Raw genomic sequence first — 19,338 nt, 5'->3', positions numbered from 1 at the left:
CCACGTTTTAACTATTATTCAACAAAATAAATGCATTTTATTACAAGATGTCCTTTTCCCTCTCCAGCTCCTGGAGGCTGAGACCATGCGCCACATCTTCATGAACAACTTCTATCTGTGCAACGATATCAGTGACCGTGTGGTCCACCATTTTGTTCACTGCATCGAGACTCACGGCCGACACGTCCAGTACCTCAAGTTCCTCCAGACCATCGTCAAGGCCGACGGGAAGTATGTCAAGAAGTGCCAGGACAAGGTCATGACCGAGGTGAGAGAGGGATGATGCAATCTTTGGATGGCTGTGGAGACAAGACAATAGCATGGTTTCCACTACCTCTTAAAATGTGACTATAAAAAAATTATAAAAAGGATAAGTACTGTTATTTTATAGATTAATCTATTTTCTAGTTCCATAGCTAATCTGTCCTCGCCTGATGACTCAAACTGATTTATTCTGCTGCTCTATGTCTGCTACATACTTCAGTCAGAGACCGCCATCATTGAAGACATTTGTGGTGAGGTCAAAATGAGGGTCCTCTGCGATTGGATCATCTTTAACCAATCAGAGTATCAAAGCCATTGTGGGGAAGAAAATAACGTCCGTGGGCGTGGTGTAGCATTTGGCCGGAGCAAGGAGTTTGGGTAGCCATGCAAGATCTATCCATTCCCAAAATAAATAAAACGTGACTACTTTCTGAAAATACCTTGTGGAGGAATTTGCGTCCCGTTGACAGTGGTCGGAATCTTGGTTGAGGGCATTACAGGAAGTCATTGCATGTTGCGTCTCAGTTTAGGTTAACAGGAAGCGTAAACCAATATCATGGTATGTCCTGCTCATCAGTATCAAACTATACTGAACAAAAATAAACGCAACATGTGAAGTGTTCCCATGTTTCATGAGCTGAAATAAAAGATCCCAGAAATGTTCCCATGGTGACGGTGGGGTTACGGTACGGGAAGACATAAGCTACGGACAGCAAACACAGTTGCATTTTATCGATGGCAATTTGAATGCACAGAGATGCAGTGACGAGATCCTGAGTCGTGCCATTGTCGTGCCATTTATCCGCCGCCATCACCTCATGTTTCAGCATGATAATGCACAGCCCCATGTCGCAAGGATCTGTACACAATTCATGGAAGCTGAAAATGTCCCAGTTCTTCAATGACCTGCGTACTCACTAGACATGTTATTCATTGAGCATGTCTGGGATGCTCTAGATCGATGTGTACGACAGGGTTCCAGTTCCCACCAACATCCAGCAACTTGCACAGCCATTGAAGATGAGTGGGACAACATTCCACAGGTCACAAACAGCCTGATCAATTCTATGCCAAGGAGATGTCTCGCTGCATTAGGAAAATGGTGGACACCACGCCCCTAGCTTTTTTAAAGTATTTTTCTTCTTCTCAGTCATGTGGAATCCATAGATCCGGGCCTCATTAATTTATTTCAATTGACAGATTTCCTTATATGTAACTGTAACAAAGTAAAATCTTTGAAATTGTTGCGTTTTTATATTTTTGTTCAGTGTGTATCGATATATCGAATGATCAATATTGGTGCCCCCACTAGTGATACGGTATTCCCTATCTAACCTCTACTCGTCTGTCTCCCTTTCTGTCCTTCCCACCCCCAGCTGGTGAACGGTGGCGAGGACGTGCTGGTGTTCTACAACGACCGCTCCTCCTTCCCGGTGCTGTTCCAGATGATGTGCTGCGAGCGGGAGCGTGGGGACGAGGGCGGAGCCCTGGCCTACCACAACACCCTGGTAGAGCTCCTCGCTGCCTGCACCGAGGGCAAAAACGTCTACACCGAGCTGAAATGTAACTCCCTGCTGCCCCTGGACGACATCGTCAAGGTGGTCACCCACGATGACTGCATCGCTGAGGTACGGGGTCATCTTGAGAGGCTGTGTGTCATTGGATGCTGAGGAGCCTTTCAGTATACTAATGTGATTTCATATCCTTGTATTCAACTTCATCTGTACTGATCTGAGGATACAGAGTAAAGCAAGATTGTACTCCATTATAGATCATTGACATGCACCTATTTTGTTTGCATACAGAGAGTGGTCAGAGGTTTGCTTACCTAGATTCATACCAATGCATACAAATTGTGATTCCAGAACAGCCAGCCTTGATATAGCCTAGCATTCATTCACTTCAGTGGAATCACTCACACCTGTCATTCATCTGCATGCGTGGTTTCTATTGGCCCTCCCTCCCCAGGTGAAGACGGCCTACGTGAACTTTGTGAACCACTGCTATGTGGACACGGAGGTGGAGATGAAGGAGATCTACACCAGCCACCACATCTGGAAGCTCTTTGAGAACTTTTTGGTGGACATGGCTCGGGTAATGTCCTCACTAAGGTCCTCCTCAAAGGGATGTGTCTCAATAGTCCAAAACAGGTTATTTTTCCTCTCTTTCGTTGTGTCCTCTTCCTCATCTGCACTGATCTGAACACAAAAAAACAACATGGTGGGTCTCTTAAGGGAATGGGCTTTTCCCCAGTCCAGTTCATTGTAGATGAGGGAAAGGAGAAGTCCATTTGACTATGGAGATATACCCCAGGTAAGTCTATGCCCCCTCACTCCTGAGTGACAGACATGCTTTACATCCCCCTTTCCTTTTCTGTTTTTAGGTGTGCAACAGCACCACGGACCGTAACCATGCCGACGTTCCCCTGGAAATGTATGTGATTGAGACAGTAATGGCCATCGTCAAGGGCTTCTTCAGCTCCCAGTTCCCTGTCAACAACTCCAACCTGCAGGTATGGCTGGGAGAGAGGTTAACCTTATACATGGGCATTTAAATACCTTCCTCAGGTCACTTCCAAATGTTGGAAGGACAGTGGACCAGATTTGGTTCAGGTACTTCCAGCAAGTGCTGATCCATCTTGTAGTTGGCACAACATTTTGAGTGTTATTGAAGTGTCCGTTTTATCTTCTCCTATTATCCCTCTCTCTTTCCTCTCTACTATGTCAGACTCACCAGCCCATCTTCATCAAGCTGCTCCAGTCCTCCTTCAGGATCTATAACTGCACCTGGATCAGCTCGGCCCAGAAGAATAACATTGAGGGCTGCATCAAAACACTGGCTGACGTGGGTGAGTCTCACAGCCCAATAATTGCACTTTGACAGGCCTTGACCAAGGTTGGTAAACTGGAAACGTTGGAGATTGCTATAATGACAGGTAGACATTGCAAGTCTTTTGAGTCTCATCCAATAAACCCTTTTATTCTGCCACCACTGTTATTCTGCCACCACTGTTATTCTGCCACCACTGTTATTCTGCCACCACTGTTATTCTGCCACCACTGTGTATTCAGACAGTATTTGCAGGAAGTAGTTCTCTGTTGGTTGATTGGGTGTTATGTCAGCTTATGTTAGTATCTGTGTCTGGAATAAATCTGGGCCAGTGTTCATAAAGTGTCTGAGTATTCAATATGCCCTGCAAGGCTAAACTGATCCTGTATCAGCACTCCTACGTTGATGCTCCGTCAGTTCCTAGTTATAAAGTAGTGTTTTAGTAGTTGGACAAAAAGAGTATTGTAACGGATATGGGTCATTTTCTGGATACAATTATGATCTGAATATTTTTTGTAATTATCCGTGATCGGGAAAAAAGTTATTTTCGGGTGCCGGCAAGCATCTTTCTCATGTCAGTCAATCACAAAGTTTCTGTACTGTCTTTGAGTCAGGAATGTTTGTGGTCTAAATAGCTAAATATGTAAAGAGAAGGGCCGGCTGTACGTTGATCCTGCTGCTCTGATTGGATAGAGTGAAGCTGTGTTTCTCTGTCCACTTCATCTGATCACTTTTCCTCACAGGTTTTCATTTAGAATGTTACTATGATAAATCACATGGTGAGGATGTTTCCTATCAAGCTTTCATTGTGCATAATATCTAACAAGTGGGGCAAGGGTAGGGAAAGAGTATGAAACGCTAATGCGCATTCTGACTGAGTGACAGCAAACTTGGCTGCCCGCTGCAAGTTGGAGACACACACACACACTTCTCTGCTCGCTGCTCCTAATCTGCAGCTTTTTTTGCAGCGAGAACGTGCAGGGAGGTTTTTTGCCAACATCTATTTAGGCATAATAAAACACATTAGTTTTTTCCGATCACGAGTATCATCTGATCCAACTATTAACTTATGGATACAATTACGAATACGAGTATGGCCATGTTTAAAGTCTTCCTCGTCTCCTGTCCAGCCAAGGCGCGTGCCATAGCCATACCAGTGGATCTGGACAGCCAGGTGAACACTCTGTCTCTGAAGGCCCACACCAATGTGGTGCATCGTGCCGCCAAGGACTGGAGGATCTCAGCACGCACCCGGCCCCGAAAGGAGACCCTAGGAGGGCCCGACTACAAGAGCATCATTGAGAAGCTGCAGGTGATACATACACACATGCACACACACACACACTATACTGCAGAGAGCATTATACTGCAGAGAGCATTATACTGTGTGTCCAGGGTGTGGTGGCGTGTCTAGAGGAGCAGTTCAGTCCTAAGGTGCAGGCCGAGTTCTCTGTGTTGGTGGATGTACTACACAGCCCTGAGCTGTTGTTCCCAGAGGCTGCCAGACTGCGCTGTGAGAGTGGAGCCTTCATGTCCAAGTGAGTGTTGCAGAGGCGCAGATGCAGTCACAGATCACAGATACATTATCTATGGGCTGCATTTACAGAGCATTTAGACCAGTGCAAAGTTAGCATTTGACCTACCATTGTTCTGGTTTGTGATTTACTTTAGACTATCTAACTGTGACTTCTCCTAAATGTTTCTGAAAAGATATGTTCTAATTTAAATGGTGTTATTCATAATCCTCCAGTCATAGGTCACATGTCAGTTGGTGTGTTTAGATGACTTGAAGCCATGATACTCATCTTCCACCTGTACCCTTCCCCTTGTCATTCAGACTGATCAAACACACCAAGAAGCTGATGGACAAAGAGGAAAAACTGTGTATTAAGATCCTGCAGACACTTAGAGAAATGCTGGATAAGAAGGAGGCCTTCGATGAGCCTGTGAGTACTGATCCAGACATGGTGAGACAAGAGTTTGTTTATATACAAGGTATTTTTGGTATAGGGATGTGCAGAACATCAATATGATACTGTATCAATACCCAAGTGTACGATACAAAAGAATGTATACTGTTGGTTGTCATCAACCACACTAGCATGCCCCATTCAAAGAATGTAGAACTAAGAACAGATATAGAACTGGTTCATTGGTTCACCCCAGACTTGACTGCTCTTGACCAGCACAAAAAAATCCTGTGCGTTCTGCATTCGCATCGAATAGCCCCCTCAATATGCAACTTTTCAGGGAAGTCAGGAACCAATATACTCAGTCAGTTAGGAAAGCTAAGGCTAGCTTCTTCAAACAGAAATTTGCATCCTGTAGCACTAATTCCAATATGTTTTGGGACACGGAGAATAAGAGCACCCACCTCCCAGCTGCCCACTGCACTGAGGATAGGAAACACTGTCACCACCGATAAATCTATGATAATTGATCATTTCAAAAAGCATTTGTCTACGACTGGCCATGCTTTCCACCTGGCTACCCCTACCCCAGCCAACATTTCAGCACCCCCTGTAGCAACTTGCCAAAGCCCCCCCCGCTTCTCCCTCACCCAAATCCAGACCGCTGATGTTCTGAAAGGGCAAAAAAATCTGGATCCCTACAAATCAGCTGGGCGAGACAATCTGGACCCTCTCTTTTTAAAATTATCCACCAAAATTGTTGCAACCCCTATTACTAACCTGTTCAATCTCTCTTTCAAATCGTCTGAGATCCCCAAAGATTGGAAAGCTGCCGCGGTCATCCCCCTCTTCAAAGGGGGAGACACTCTAGACCCAAACTGTTATAGACCTATATCCATCCTGCCCTGCCTTTCTAAAATCTTCAAACGTCAAGTTAACTAACAGATCACCCACCATTTCGAATCCCACCGTACCTTCTCCACTATGCAATCTGGTTTCCGAGCTGGTCATGGGTGCCTGGTTCACCAACTACTTCTGATAGAGTTCAGTGTTTCAAATCTGAGGGCCGGTTGTCCGGACCTCTGGCTGTCTCTATGGGGGTGCCATAGGGTTCAATTCTCGGGCCGATTCTTTTCTCTGTATATATCAATGATGTTGCTCTTGCTGCTGGTGATTCTCTGATCCACCTCTACGCAGATGAAAACATTCTGTATACATCTGGCCCTTCCTTAAACACTGTGCTAACAAACCTCCAAACAAGCTTCAATGCCATACAACACTCCTTCTGAGTCTTCCAACTGCTTTTAAATGCTAGTAAAACTAAGTTCATGCTCTTCAACTGATTGCTGCCCACACCCTCCCGCCCGACTAGCATCACTACCCTGGACGGTTCTGACTTAGAATATGTAGACAACTACAAATACCTTGGTGTCTGGTTAGACTGTTAACTCTCCTTCCAGACTCACATTAAGCATCTCCCATCCATAATTAAATCTACAATCGGCTTACTATTTCGTAACAAAGCCTCCTTCACTCATGCTGCCAAACATACCCTCGTAAAAGACTATCCTACTGATCCTTGACTTCAGCGAAGTAATTTACAAAATAGCCTTCAACACTCTACTCAGCAAACTGGATGCAGTCTATTACAGTGCCATCCATTTTGTAACCAAAGCCCCATATACTACCCACCACTGCGACCTGTATGTTCTCATTGGCTGGCCCTCGCTACATATTTGTCGCCAAACCCACTGGCTCCAGGTCATCTATAGGTCTATTCTAGGTAATGCCCCGCCTTATCTCAGCTCACTGGTCAACATAGCAACACCCACCCTTAGCACGCGCTCCAGCAGGTATATTTCTCTGGTCACCCCCAAAGCCAACACTTACTTTGGTCGCCTTTCCTTCCAGTTCTCTGCTGCCAATGACTGGAACAAATTGCAAAAATCACTGAACGTGGAGTCTTATATCTCCCTCACTAACTTTAAACCTCAGCCGTCAGAGCAGCTTACCGATCACTATACCTGTACACAGCCAATCTGTAAATAATACACCCAACTACCTCACCCCCATATTATTACTGACCCTCTTGCTCTTTTGCACCCCAGTATCTCTACCTGCACATCATCATCTGCACATCCATCACTCCAGTGTTAATGCTAAATTGTAAATAATTCGCCTCTAGGGCCTATTTGTTGCCTACTCTTCTACATTTGCACACACTGTACATAGATTTTGTTTCTATTGTGTTATTGACTGTACCTTTGTTTATGTGTAACTCTGTGTTTGATTTTGTCGCACTGCTTTGCTTTATCTTGGCCAGGTCACAGTTGTAAATGAGAACTTGTTCTCAACTAGCCTACCTGGTTAAATAAAGGTGAAATAAAAAAATACAATTTGGCTTCAGTTACAGGTGAAGGCAAATTGAAGGGAGGCTGAACTCACTTAATTAGTCTTTTTTTCTGCCTCATTAAAGAAATGCTAGAAGCCGTGACTGAGGCAAACGAGAGTTGTCTTGGTTCGTTCAATGGGCGTGTTATGTTCGCTATAGCCTACCATTTTGTGTTCCTCTTCACTCACCGTAGTTGAAATATCCCAAATAGCCACTTTACTTTGGCTTATGGAATGACCCTTGTGATTGTGATGCCAACTAGGGCTGTGACGGTTTTGAATGATGGTTGTTTGTCAGTCAAATGACCACGATCAACATTATAATAATTTGAATAACACACTGTCTCAGTATGCCCTATTTTTGGGTGCATGTATCTAATGATACTAATTTGCTACAAAACCTTGCTGAAACAAGGAGCAACAAAGTTTCATCACTTTGTAAAGAGTCCATGTTACCACGGAAAGGGACTGAACTGCATATCGGCTGCAGCTGTCTTCAGTGAGCTGCTTCTTCCATTCTGAATTACATCAACATCTGCATCAACAATGTCACCACCCATAAACGAATAAAGACCTTCCCAAACCAGAAGCCTTGGATGAACAGAGAGGTCCGACTTCTACTAAAGGCACGCAACGCTGCTTTCAGTTCCGGCGATGGGGAAGCCTACAGCTCATCCAGGGCCAACCTGAAAAAGAACATCAAGATGGCTAAACATGACCACAAACTGTGGATTGAGGAGCACTTCAACAACAACTCCGACCCTCGACGCATGTGGCAGGGCATCCAAGCCATCACAGACTACCGGCCAAAAAACCTACCCCCACAGCCAGCGACGTCTCCACTGCTGACAAGTTAAACAGGTTCCATGCTCGCTTCGACAGGGGCAACAAAGATCCAGCCATTAAAGCTGAGCTCCCCCCCGACAACCTCCACTTCAGACTATCCATTGCAGATGTGTTGTCTGCACTGAGCAGGGTGAATGCACGCAAGGATGCTGGTCCTAATGGCGTCCCCGGTCGTGTGCTCAGTGCATGTACTGGGCAGCTGGACAAGGTCTTCAATGCCATTTTCAACCTGTCACTGGCCCAGGCTGTTGTCCCTACATGCTTTAAGACCTCAACCATTGTGCCAGTGCCGAACCTGAATGACCTCCGACCTGTCGCACTCACCCCCATGATCATGAAGTGCTTCGAAAGACTGGTTTTGGCCTACCTTAAGTCCTGCCTCCCTCCAACACTGGATCCCCACCAGTTTGCCTACCGACCGAACAGGTCTACAGAGGACGCCATCTCCACAGCTTTACACTCTGCCTTGACCCATCTGGACAAAACCAACACCTATGTGAGAATGCTGTTCATAGACTTTAGCTCCGCATTCAATACGGTCATTCCTTCTAGGCTGGTCACCAAACTCCATGACCTAGGGATCAGCCCCTCTCTCTGTAACTGGACTTTGGACTTCCTAACCAACAGACCCCAGTCTGTCAGGTTAGACAACTTCACCTACTCAACCCTGAACCTGAACACTGGTGTGCCACAGGGCCGTGTGCTGAGCCCCCTCCTGTACTCCCTCTTCACCTACGACTGCGTTCCTGTACACGGTTCCAACACTGTCGTCAAGTTAGCAGGCGACACCACAGTGGTAGGCATGATCAGTGACAATGACGAGTCAGCCTACAGGGAGGAGGTCAAGCACATGGCTGCATGGTGCGCTGACAACAACCTGGCCCTCAATGCAAAGAAAACCAAGGAGCTCATTGTGGATTACAGGACGTCTAAAAGCTGCAGCCACACCCCAGTTCTCATTGATGGCACTGAGGTGGAGCGTGTGCCCAGCTTCAAATTCCTGGGTGTCTACATCTCCGAGGACCTCTCCTGGACCCTCACCACCTCAACCTTGGACAAAAAGGTGCCGCAGCGCCTGTACTTTTTGAGGAGGCTGAAGAAGGCCCACTTGTCTCCCAAGATCCTGGTGAACTTTTACCGCTGCACGGTCGAGAGCATTCTGACTAACTGCGCCACAGTGTGGTTTGCGGATGCTCCATGGCCGATCGGAAAAGCCCTGCAACGGGTGGTGAAAACTGCCCAGCACATCACTGGTTCCCAGCTCCCTGCCACCACAGACCTCCAGCGCAAGCGGTGTCTACGTAGGGTGCGGTATCATCAGGGACCTTTCACAACCATGCCACAAACTGTTTGCCCTCCTACCATCAGGCAGGCGGTACAGGTCTCTACGTTCCTGCACTAGCAGGCTCAAGAACAGTTTCTTTCCAGCTACTGTAACCTTGCTGAACTCTGACACGGCACTAGCCATATCCACCCGCCTACTGCTTAGTACTGCCTCTCAGGGACCTTATTGCATTACTCTCTTAGCACTCTTCACGGTACTACTGGACTCTGACATTGCTTTGCAAAGTCTGATTAAGGATATTATTCAGTTGTACATGTCTACCTCAGTAACCTCATTGCTGCTATCCCTGCATTTCAGTTGCATGCCTCCTTGCACTTTCAATTTGCATTCATTGCACATTTAGACTTGCCATTTGTACTTGCCCTTTGCCTTCATTGCACATTTATACATCCCACTTAATAACATACATTGTACTTAATTGTTTCACTTGTAAATTTTTTGCACTCTTATATTTGCCCTTCTGGTCAGATGCTAACTGCATTTTGTTGTACTGTACTTGTTCAATGACAAAAAAAAGTTGAAGTGTGTGTGTGTGTCCATCTATCATCTAGCTATATATAGTACCAGTCAAAAGTTTGGACACACCTACTCATTCAAGGGTACTATTTTTTTATATTGTAGAACGGGGTGGCTACTTTGAAGAATATAAAATATACATTGCTCAAAAAAATAAAGGGAACACTAAAATAACACATCCTAGATCTGAATGAATGAAATATTCTTATTAAAAACATTTTTCTTTACATAGTTGAATGTGCTGACAACAAAATCACACAAATTATCAATGGAAATCAAATTTATCAACCCATGGAGGTCTGGATTTGGAGTCACACTCAAAATTAAAGTGGAAAACCACACTACAGGCTGATCCAACTTTGATGTTATGTCCTTAAAACAAGTCAAAATGAGGCTCAGTAGTGTGTGTGGCCTCCATGTGCCTGTATGACCTCCCTACAATGCCTGGGCATGCTCCTGATGAGGTGGCGGATGGTCTCCTGAGGGATCTCCTTCCAGACCTGGACTAAAGCATCTGCCAACTCCTGGACAGTCTGTGGTGCAACGTGGCACCGCCAGCATTCAAAAGTGACCAAAACATCAGCCTAGGAACTGAGAAGTGGTCTGTGGTCACCACCTGCAGAACCACTCCTTTATTTGGGGTGTCTTGCCTATAATTTCCACTTGTTGTCTATTCCATTTGCACAACAGCATGTTAAATTTATTGTCAATCAGTGTTGCTTCCTAAGTGGACAGTTTGATTTCACAGAAGTGTGATTGACTTGGAGTTACATTGTGTTGTTTAAGTGTTCCCTTTATTTTTTTTGAGCAGTGTATTTTGATTTGTTTAACTTTTTTTTTTGGTTACAACTTGAGTCAATATGTTATTTCATAGTTTTGATGTCTTCTATTATTTTACAATGTAGAAAATACAAAAGAATAAAGAAAAACCCTTGAATTAGTAGGTGACTCAACTTTTGACTGGTACTCTGTATAACATTTTAAAAATGTAACTCAAATATCCAAGGATTTAGGTACATCGTTAATTTCCTAAATCTCACAAATCTCAATTTTGGAAGATACTGCCATTTTTATGACCAAAGTTAACCTACGGTAAAACAATTAATAGCCCAGGCATTTATTGCTTAATTAACTCAACAGGTGCTTATTAGAGACAGGCTTATATTTAAACCAGGTGTCTATTTCATTCATGCAAACAGCTTTATCTCATTTGCATAGTTAATTGTTTAATTCCAGCATTCACTTACCGTATTTTAATACATTTCTTCATATCCTGCGCAAATGTTATCATTTACACACTGTCACATTTATTTTTTCTTAGTATGCCTCTTTGTTTTAGTTTCTTTGACAATAATTATTTTTCTTTTTGACTGTGCATTTTCAACTATTCTTTGCCACTAGAGGGTGAATTCTCAATTTTCTGGGGGTCTGTACTCCTGAAGTTGCTGACTGTTTTTGTGCTTGCCAGTTAGCTAGCAAATTTCAGCTGTTAACAGCCAATTAACAGCCAGTTAACAGCAGTTTCTTACTGGCTGTTAAAAATGGATGATTGCCATCATTTTTTTCAAGTCATTACTGAATTATTTAATGTAACAAATCAAACATTAAACCTTGTAAACAATTTATGGTAACCTCGTAAACAATTATTTTAGACCTTTATTTGAAACAGGCGTTTATTTGCTGAAATGTGTCATTTCCCTCGGCTATTAAAAGGGACAGATGGCTATTTGAGGCTCAGCATTCCATTTTGCTGAAGTATTTGCAATTTATAGTCAATTTTGGCACTAAAATTTATGTTTAAGACTACTATTGATGCCACAGAGGCTGATTAACCAGAACATTTGTTTTTTAAAATTACTATTTTAAGATGAAGCATGCTTGGTTGGTTCATATTGCACTGCCATGATGGAGCGGGTGGGCTGCACTCCGATCAGGTCTTGCAGTAGCCCACAGTGCTCTAGCCTCCGTCTGTCTTTCTCGGTGTGTGTGTGGGTCCTGAGCCCAGACTTCTCATCGGTATTCTGTGGGCCTCTCCATGCTGTTATATAAGGCAGGCACTCGAGGACAAGCTCACACTGTGAGGGAGAAAGTGATGGATTAAGGGAGGGAGGGAGGGAGGGAGGAGGGAATGAGGTGGGAAAACTCTGAACAAACAAATCAATACTGCAGTGAGTGGGGGTGCAGGAGTGCTCCTCTCGCTCTCTCCAACATGGGCCTGTGAAGTAGGGAGAGGGTGTTGGGAGAAAGTTATTCCTGGGTTGGTGGTCACCTCTGGAGGGTCAAGTGAAGCCTGTCTGCTGCTAGTTGTAGTAGAGGATGATCAGGAGATGAGACATAGTTTACACACAGTAAAAGGAGTGCTGTCTTGATATGCCATTGCCTTTTGGAGAATAGCACTGGTAATTGTATTGAGGTCATGTCATGTTGCTAAATGTTATTCATACTCAAATACACAGGTGACTAAGCCAGAGCTTGTACTCTGATATGATATCATTCACAGAGTAAATGATGCAGTCAAAAGCACTGTGACATTTACAAGTGAAAAAACATATTGGTATGTTTAACAAGACTAAGACTGTGTGTGTGTGTGTTCCGAGTGTTTATTTGTGGCATTGTGTGTGTGATAGTTAGTTTTATTTCTTATTCATATTTTTTTTAAACTGCATTGTTGGTTTCGGCTCGTAAGTAAGCATTTCACTGTAAGGTCTACTACACTTGTTGTACCCGGCGCATGTGACAGATAACATTTGATTTTAATATCCCCGTTGCCCTGAGTGTGGCGCTGCTGTCTCACTCCACAGGAGCGTGCAAGGAAAAGAGAAAGAGAAAAGCGACAGCAGAGGTTGGTGGATCCCTGGGGCGCAGTGAGTGGGAGGAGGAGAGGGAGCACTCGAGTGAGTGGAAGAGAGAGAGAGGGAGGGAGAAAGAGAGAGCAAGGAAGGTAGCATGTGAAGAGCCATGTGAGCGGAGGGAAAAAAGCAGGCCGCGGCTGCGGGGCGAGGGATTGGAGGAGAGCGGCGTCTGCTCAGTCCATGAGGAGACGGGGCAGGGGGTGCACTTACGTAACCGCCTGCAGTGTCTGAGCCAGCGTCACGCGGACCATCACGTTCCCTCCTCTTTTTCTCTCTCACTAGAGCGAGTGTGAGCCTCTCTCATTCCCTCTCTCTTTCTATCGCTTTGCCTGTCTGCCTCGATTCTCTGTCTGTCTCTCTCTCTCTCTCTCTCTCTGTCGCTCTCTCACACTCTGGGTCGTGGTAGGGGCAGACAGTGAACTGACTGACTGGATCTGCAGTAGGCTGAGAAGGATTTCTTGTTTGGCCCTCTAGAGTGTAGTGTAATGTGTTTGGGTTTTCATGTTTAGAGCTCTACCTGTTCCATGTGTCTGGTCTGAGGAAGGCACCACATGGGGCAGGTATGAGTTTGGGATGAGCTTTGTGTACAGGGATGAGTAGTCGCGATGACAATGCTCTGTAGTTAAACCATTGCATTTATAAATAATTTAGAGCCCATCAATCAATTTTGTTTTGTAGGCAGGTGAAACTGACAATTGGGATTTAGAAGATTTGTGTGCTGCAGTGCAGGAACATAACTATATGATAGTACCAGTGTCTTTATGAAAATCTCACTAGGTTTGCTTTGGATGTAGTTTGAAAAGGAACAGTATCTAATCAGGGAAAACACCTGTCTGCTGTGCAATCTGGTCATTGGCAATAAACGTGAGAAGACTGCTTTTAGGTTATCTCAACCAGGACACGTAAGGAGTAAATTATTTCATTTTGCCCTGTGGGTCTGTGTGCATTTACACGTGTGCATGTGTGCCCTGTGTATGCGTAAACATGGCACCCGTTTTTTGTTAACAAAGGAAAAAGCGTCACACTCTTTTTCTATCTTTCCCTCTCTCTCTCGCTCGCTCGCTCGCTCGCTCTCTACTCCTTTCTCTCTGTAACTCTCTTTCTCTCGCTCGCTCGCTCTCTACTCCTTTCTCTCTCTAACTCTTGCCAAGTTTCACACCAGTCGCCCTAGACAAAGCAGCTTGACGGATAACCAAACAACTTCACCAGTCAGCTAGTCGCACACACACACATACAGTGCCGTGCAAAAGTATTCTGACCCTTTGGATTTCTTCACATTTTGTGTGGGTGCATGGAGTTTCCTCTGACACATTGGTGCAGCTGGCTTCCGGGTTAAGCGGTTAGTGTGTCAAGAAGCTGTGAGAGGTTTGGATAAATTTGGCCTGGGTGGGTGAGAGAGGGCAAGGATGGGAGGTGGTGATAAGCTTGGCTTTGGTAGATATGGGAGGGAGGGTGGGACAAGTTTGAGTGAGCAAGGGTGAGCAAAGATGGGAGGTTGGTATAATGTTGGCTTGGGTGGGGTAAAAGGGGGGGGCTGGGTCGGGATCGGGGTGGTGGAGAGGGATGGATTTGCTTTGGGAGAGAGGGAAGGAGGGATTTGGAGAGAGAAGCTTCATCCAGGGGTTTGGGATGGGGTGAATGGAAGGGCATCAGACACTTCTCTAAGGTGTGCGTGGGGCCTCCACTCATCCAATTTCAGTCTCTCTGTGGACCCACTCTCCCCAAGTAGCCCCCCACCTACCACTATACTTTAATTTATAAGGTAATACATACAGACCGCAGTACTTAAGTGGCAGTCTTTCTCCAATATATGTACAATGACATAATCCACTTTTTTTGGTACATTAGGAGACGGGTTGGAGCTTAAAAGCCCTAAAAAGGCATACCATTTATTTTTATTTTTATGTCTGCTCAGCTTACTTTCTGACATGCTCTATATATGTAATGTATACAATAACTATGTATTTATACTATGATCATCCCATTCTGTAGAATGTTCACTGCCCCCTCATATGTCATGTCTGCTAAAAAAATATATTTGTTCTTCAATGATAGATGGAAAAGAAGGCTAAATTAGATTTTATACAAGTAAAGACCAACTCATCACTTGATGGGGAGGGGAACATATGGTTCTTGAACACTTCAAGCGATTGTCAGCAGATGTGGTTTTCTTTGCAAGAGTTAAATATTGCATTTCTCCTTTAAAAAAAAATATAAAGAGGTGCTGGGTTGGAGAGGTCTGTGCTGCCACTGGCCTGACTGCCCTTGACCAGCACAAAAACATCCTGTGGCGGACTGCAGTAGCATCGAATGGTCCCCGTGATATGCAACTGTTCAGGGAAGTCAGAAACCAATACATGCAGTCAGTCAGGAAAGCAAAAGCAAGCTTTTTCAAACAAATGTGCATCCTGTCGCTATAACTCCAAAAAGTTTTGGGACACTTAAGTCCATGGAGAACAGATGCCTGACCATTTAGAATCCCACCGAACCTTCTCCGCTGTGCAATCCGGTTTCTGAGCTGGTCACGGATGCACCTCAGCCACGCTCAAGGTCCTAAACGATATCATAACCGCCATCGATAAAAGACAGTACTGTGCAGCTATCTTCATCGGCCTGGCCAAGGCTTTCGACTCTGTCAATCACCATATTCTGTTCGGCAGACTCAATAGCTTTGGTTTCTCAAATGACTGCCTCGACTGGTTCACCAACTACTTCTCAGACAGAGTTCAGCGTGTAAAATCTGAGGGCCTGTTGTCCGGACCTCTGGCAGTCTCTATTGGGGTACCATAGGTTTCAATTCTCGGGCCGACTCTTTTCTCTGTATATATAAACGATGTCGCTCTTGCTGCCGGTGATTCCCTGATCCACCTCTATGCAGATGACACCATTCTGAATACATCTGGCCCTTCTTTGGACACCTGTGTTAACTATCCTCCAAACGAGCTTCAATGTCATACAACTCTCCTTCCGTGGCCTCCAACTGCTCTTAAATGCAAGTAAAACTAAATGCATGCTCTTCAACCGATCGCTGCCCGCACCTGCCCGCCCGTCTAGCATCACTACTCTGGACTGTTCGGACTTAGAATATGTGGACAACTACAAATACCTAGGTGTTTGGCTAGACTATATACTCTCCTTCCAGACTCATATTAAACATCTCCAATCCAAAATCAAATCTAGAATCGTCTTTCTATTTCGCAACAACACTGCCAAACTTACCCTCGTAAAACTGACTATCCTACCGATCCTCGACTTCGGCGACATCATCTACAAAATAGCTTCCAATACTCTACTCAGCAAACTGGATGCAGTATATCACAGTGCCATCCATTTTGTTACCAAAGCCCCTTATACCACCCACCACTGCGACCTGTATGCTCTAGTCGGCATACAGACCCACTGGCTCCAGGTCATCTATAAGTCTTTGCTAGGTAAAGCCCCGCCTTATCTCAGCTCACTGGTCACCATAGCAGCACCCACCCGTAACACTTGCTCCAGCAGGTATATTTCACTGGTTATCCCCAAAGCCAATTTCTACCTTTTGGCCGCCTTTTCTTCCAGTTCTCTGCTGCCAATGACTGGAACAAATTGCAAAAATCGCTGAAGCTGGAGACTTATATTTCCCTCACTAACTTTAAACATCAGCTAACCGATCACTGCAGCTGTACATAGCCCATATGTAAATAGCCCACCCAATCTACCTACCCCATCCCAATATTATTTTTATTTACTTTTCTGCTCTTTTGCACATCAATATTTCTACTTGCATCATCATCTGCTCATCTATCACTCCAGTGTTAATTTGCTAAACTGTAATTACTTCGCTACTATGGCCTATTTATTTACTTCCCTTCTCACCTCATTTGCTCACATCGAATATAGACTTAATTTTCTACTGTATTATTGACTGTATGTTTGTTTTACTCCATGCATAACTCTGTGTTGTATGTGTCAAACTGCTTTGCTTTATCTTGGCCAGGTAGCAATTGTAAATGAGAACTTGTTCTCAACTTGCGTACCTGGTTAAATAAAGGTGAAATAAAATAAAACATGTCTGGGCTTTGACTAGGCCAGTCCAAGGCATTTAAATGTTTCCCCTTAAACCACTTGATTGCTGCTTTAGCAGTATGCTTAGGGTCATTGTCCTGCTGGAAGGTGAACCTCCGTCCCAGTCTCAAATCTCTGGAAGACTGAAACAGGTTTCCCTAAAGAATTTCCCTGTATTTAGCACCATCCATCATTCCTTCAATTCTGACCAGTTTCCCAGTCCCTGCCGATGAAAAACATCAGTGTTCTCGGGGTGATGAGAGGTGTTGGGTTTGTGCCAGACATAGCAGTTTCCTTGATGGCCAAAAAGCTAAATTTTAGTCTCATCTGACCAGCGTACCTTCTTCCATATGTTTGGGCAGTCTCCCACATACCTTTTGGCAAACACCAAACATGTTTGCTTATTTTTTTCTTTAAGCAATGGCTTTTTTTCTGGACACTCTTCTGTAAAGCCCAGCTCTATGGAGTGTATGGCTTAAAGTGGTCCTATGGACAGATACTCCAATCTCCGATGTGGAGCTTTGCAGCTCCTTAAGGGTTATCTTGGGTCTCTTTGTTGCCTCTCTGATTAATGCCCCCCTTGCCTGGTCCTTAAGTTTTGGTGGGCGGCCCTCTCTTGGCAGGTTTGTTGTGGTGCCATATTCTTTCCATTTTTTAATAATGGATTTAATGGTGCTCCGTGAGATGTTCGTAGTTTCTGATATTTTTTTTATAACCCAACCCTGATCTGTACTTCTCCACAACTTTATCACTGATTTGTTTTTGAGAGCTCCTTAGTTTTCATGGTGTCACTTGCTAAGTGGTGTTGCAGACTCTGGGGCCTTTCAGAACAGAACAGAACATACACTGCTCAAAAAAATAAAGGGAACACTTAAACAACACAATGTAACTCCAAGTCAATCACACGTCTTTGAAATCAAACTGTCCACTTAGGAAGCAACACTGATTGACAATAAATTTCACATGCTGTTGTTCAAATGGAATAGACAACAGGTGGAAATTATAGGCAATTAGCAAGACACCCCTAATAAAGGACTGGTTCTGCAGGTGGTGACCACAGACCACTTCTCAGTTCCTATGCTTCCTGGCTGATGTTTTGGTCACTTTTGAATGCTGCCGGTGCTTTCACTCTAGTGGTAGGGTTAGGAGACGTGGAGGAGGCCGTAGGAGGGCAACAACCCAGCAGCAGGACCGCTTCCTCCGCCTTTGTGCAAGGAGGAGCAGGAGGAGCACTGCCAGAGCCCTGCAAAATGACCTCCAGCAGGCCACAAATGTGCATGTGTCTGCTCAAACGGTCAGAAACAGACTCCAAGAGGGTGGTATGAGGGACCGACGTCCACAGGTGGGGGTTGTGCTTACAGCCCAACACCGTGCAGAACGTTTGGCATTTGCCAGAGAACACCAAGATTGGCAAATTCGCCACTGGCGCCCTGTGCTCTTCACAGATGAAAGCAGGTTCACACTGAGCACATGTGACAGACGTGACAGAGTCTGGAGACGCCGTGGAGAACGTTCTGCTGCCTGCAACATCCTCCAGCATGACCGGTTTGGCGGTGGGTCAGTCATGGTGTGGGTTGGCATTTCTTTGGGGGTCCCGCACAGCCCTCCATGTGCTCGCCAGAGGTAGCCTGACTGCCATTAGGTACCGAGATGAGATCCTCAGACCCCTTGTGAGACCATATGCTGGTGCGGTTGGCCCTGGGTTCCTCCTAATGCAAGACAATGCTAGACCTCATGTGGCTGGAGTGTCTCAGCAGTTCCTGCAAGAGGAAGGCATTGATGCTATGGACTGGCCCGCCCGTTCCCCAGACCTGAATCCAATTGAGCACATCAGGGACATCATGTCTCGCTCCATCCACCAAAGCCACGTTGCACCACAGACTGTCCAGGAGTAGGCAGATGCTTTAGTCCAGGTCTGGGAGGAGATCCCTCAGGAGACCATCCGCCACCTCATCAGGAGCATGCCCAGGCGTTGTAGGGAGGTCATACAGGCACGTGGAGGCCACACACACTACTGAGCCTTATTTTGACTTGTTTTGGATCAGCTCGTATTGTGGTTTTCCACTTTAATTTTGTGTGTGACTCCAAATCCAGACCTCCTTTGATTTCCATTGATAATTTTTGTGTGATTGTTGTCAGCACATTCAACTATGTAAAGAAAAAAGTATTTAATAAGAATATTTCATTCATTCAGATCTAGGATGTGTAATTTTAGTGTTCCTTTTATTTTTTTGAGCAGTGTGTATATACTGGGATCATGTGACACTTAGATTGCACACAGGTGGTCTTTATTTAACTAATTATGTAACTTCTGAAGGCAATTGGTTGCACCAGATCT

At 44.9% G+C, this 19,338-nt stretch overlaps 1 protein-coding gene across 2 annotated transcripts in view; it reads left to right on the top strand.

The window, feature by feature from the left end:
* LOC110497694 (inositol 1,4,5-trisphosphate receptor type 2) overlaps window positions 1–19,338 on the top strand; it is a 170,024-nt gene that overhangs the window by 49,252 nt on the left and 101,434 nt on the right. The window contains exons 30-37 of one of the 2 annotated variants that reach the window (XM_036956593.1): window positions 68–268; window positions 1,641–1,892; window positions 2,233–2,358; window positions 2,648–2,776; window positions 2,992–3,112; window positions 4,224–4,405; window positions 4,489–4,631; window positions 4,931–5,060. In XM_036956593.1, the coding sequence (XP_036812488.1) occupies window positions 68–268; window positions 1,641–1,892; window positions 2,233–2,358; window positions 2,648–2,776; window positions 2,992–3,112; window positions 4,224–4,405; window positions 4,489–4,631; window positions 4,931–5,060 (1,284 nt within the window). The remainder of the gene's footprint in view (window positions 1–67; window positions 269–1,640; window positions 1,893–2,232; window positions 2,359–2,647; window positions 2,777–2,991; window positions 3,113–4,223; window positions 4,406–4,488; window positions 4,632–4,930; window positions 5,061–19,338) is intronic. The other variant, XM_036956603.1, reaches the window with a different exon arrangement.

This window comes from Oncorhynchus mykiss, chromosome 2, assembly GCF_013265735.2.
Source record: "Oncorhynchus mykiss isolate Arlee chromosome 2, USDA_OmykA_1.1, whole genome shotgun sequence".
NCBI classification, from domain to species: domain Eukaryota; kingdom Metazoa; phylum Chordata; class Actinopteri; order Salmoniformes; family Salmonidae; genus Oncorhynchus; species Oncorhynchus mykiss.
The sequence above is the reverse complement of the archived record's forward strand: the minus strand, read 5'-3'. Positions and strand labels throughout refer to the sequence as shown.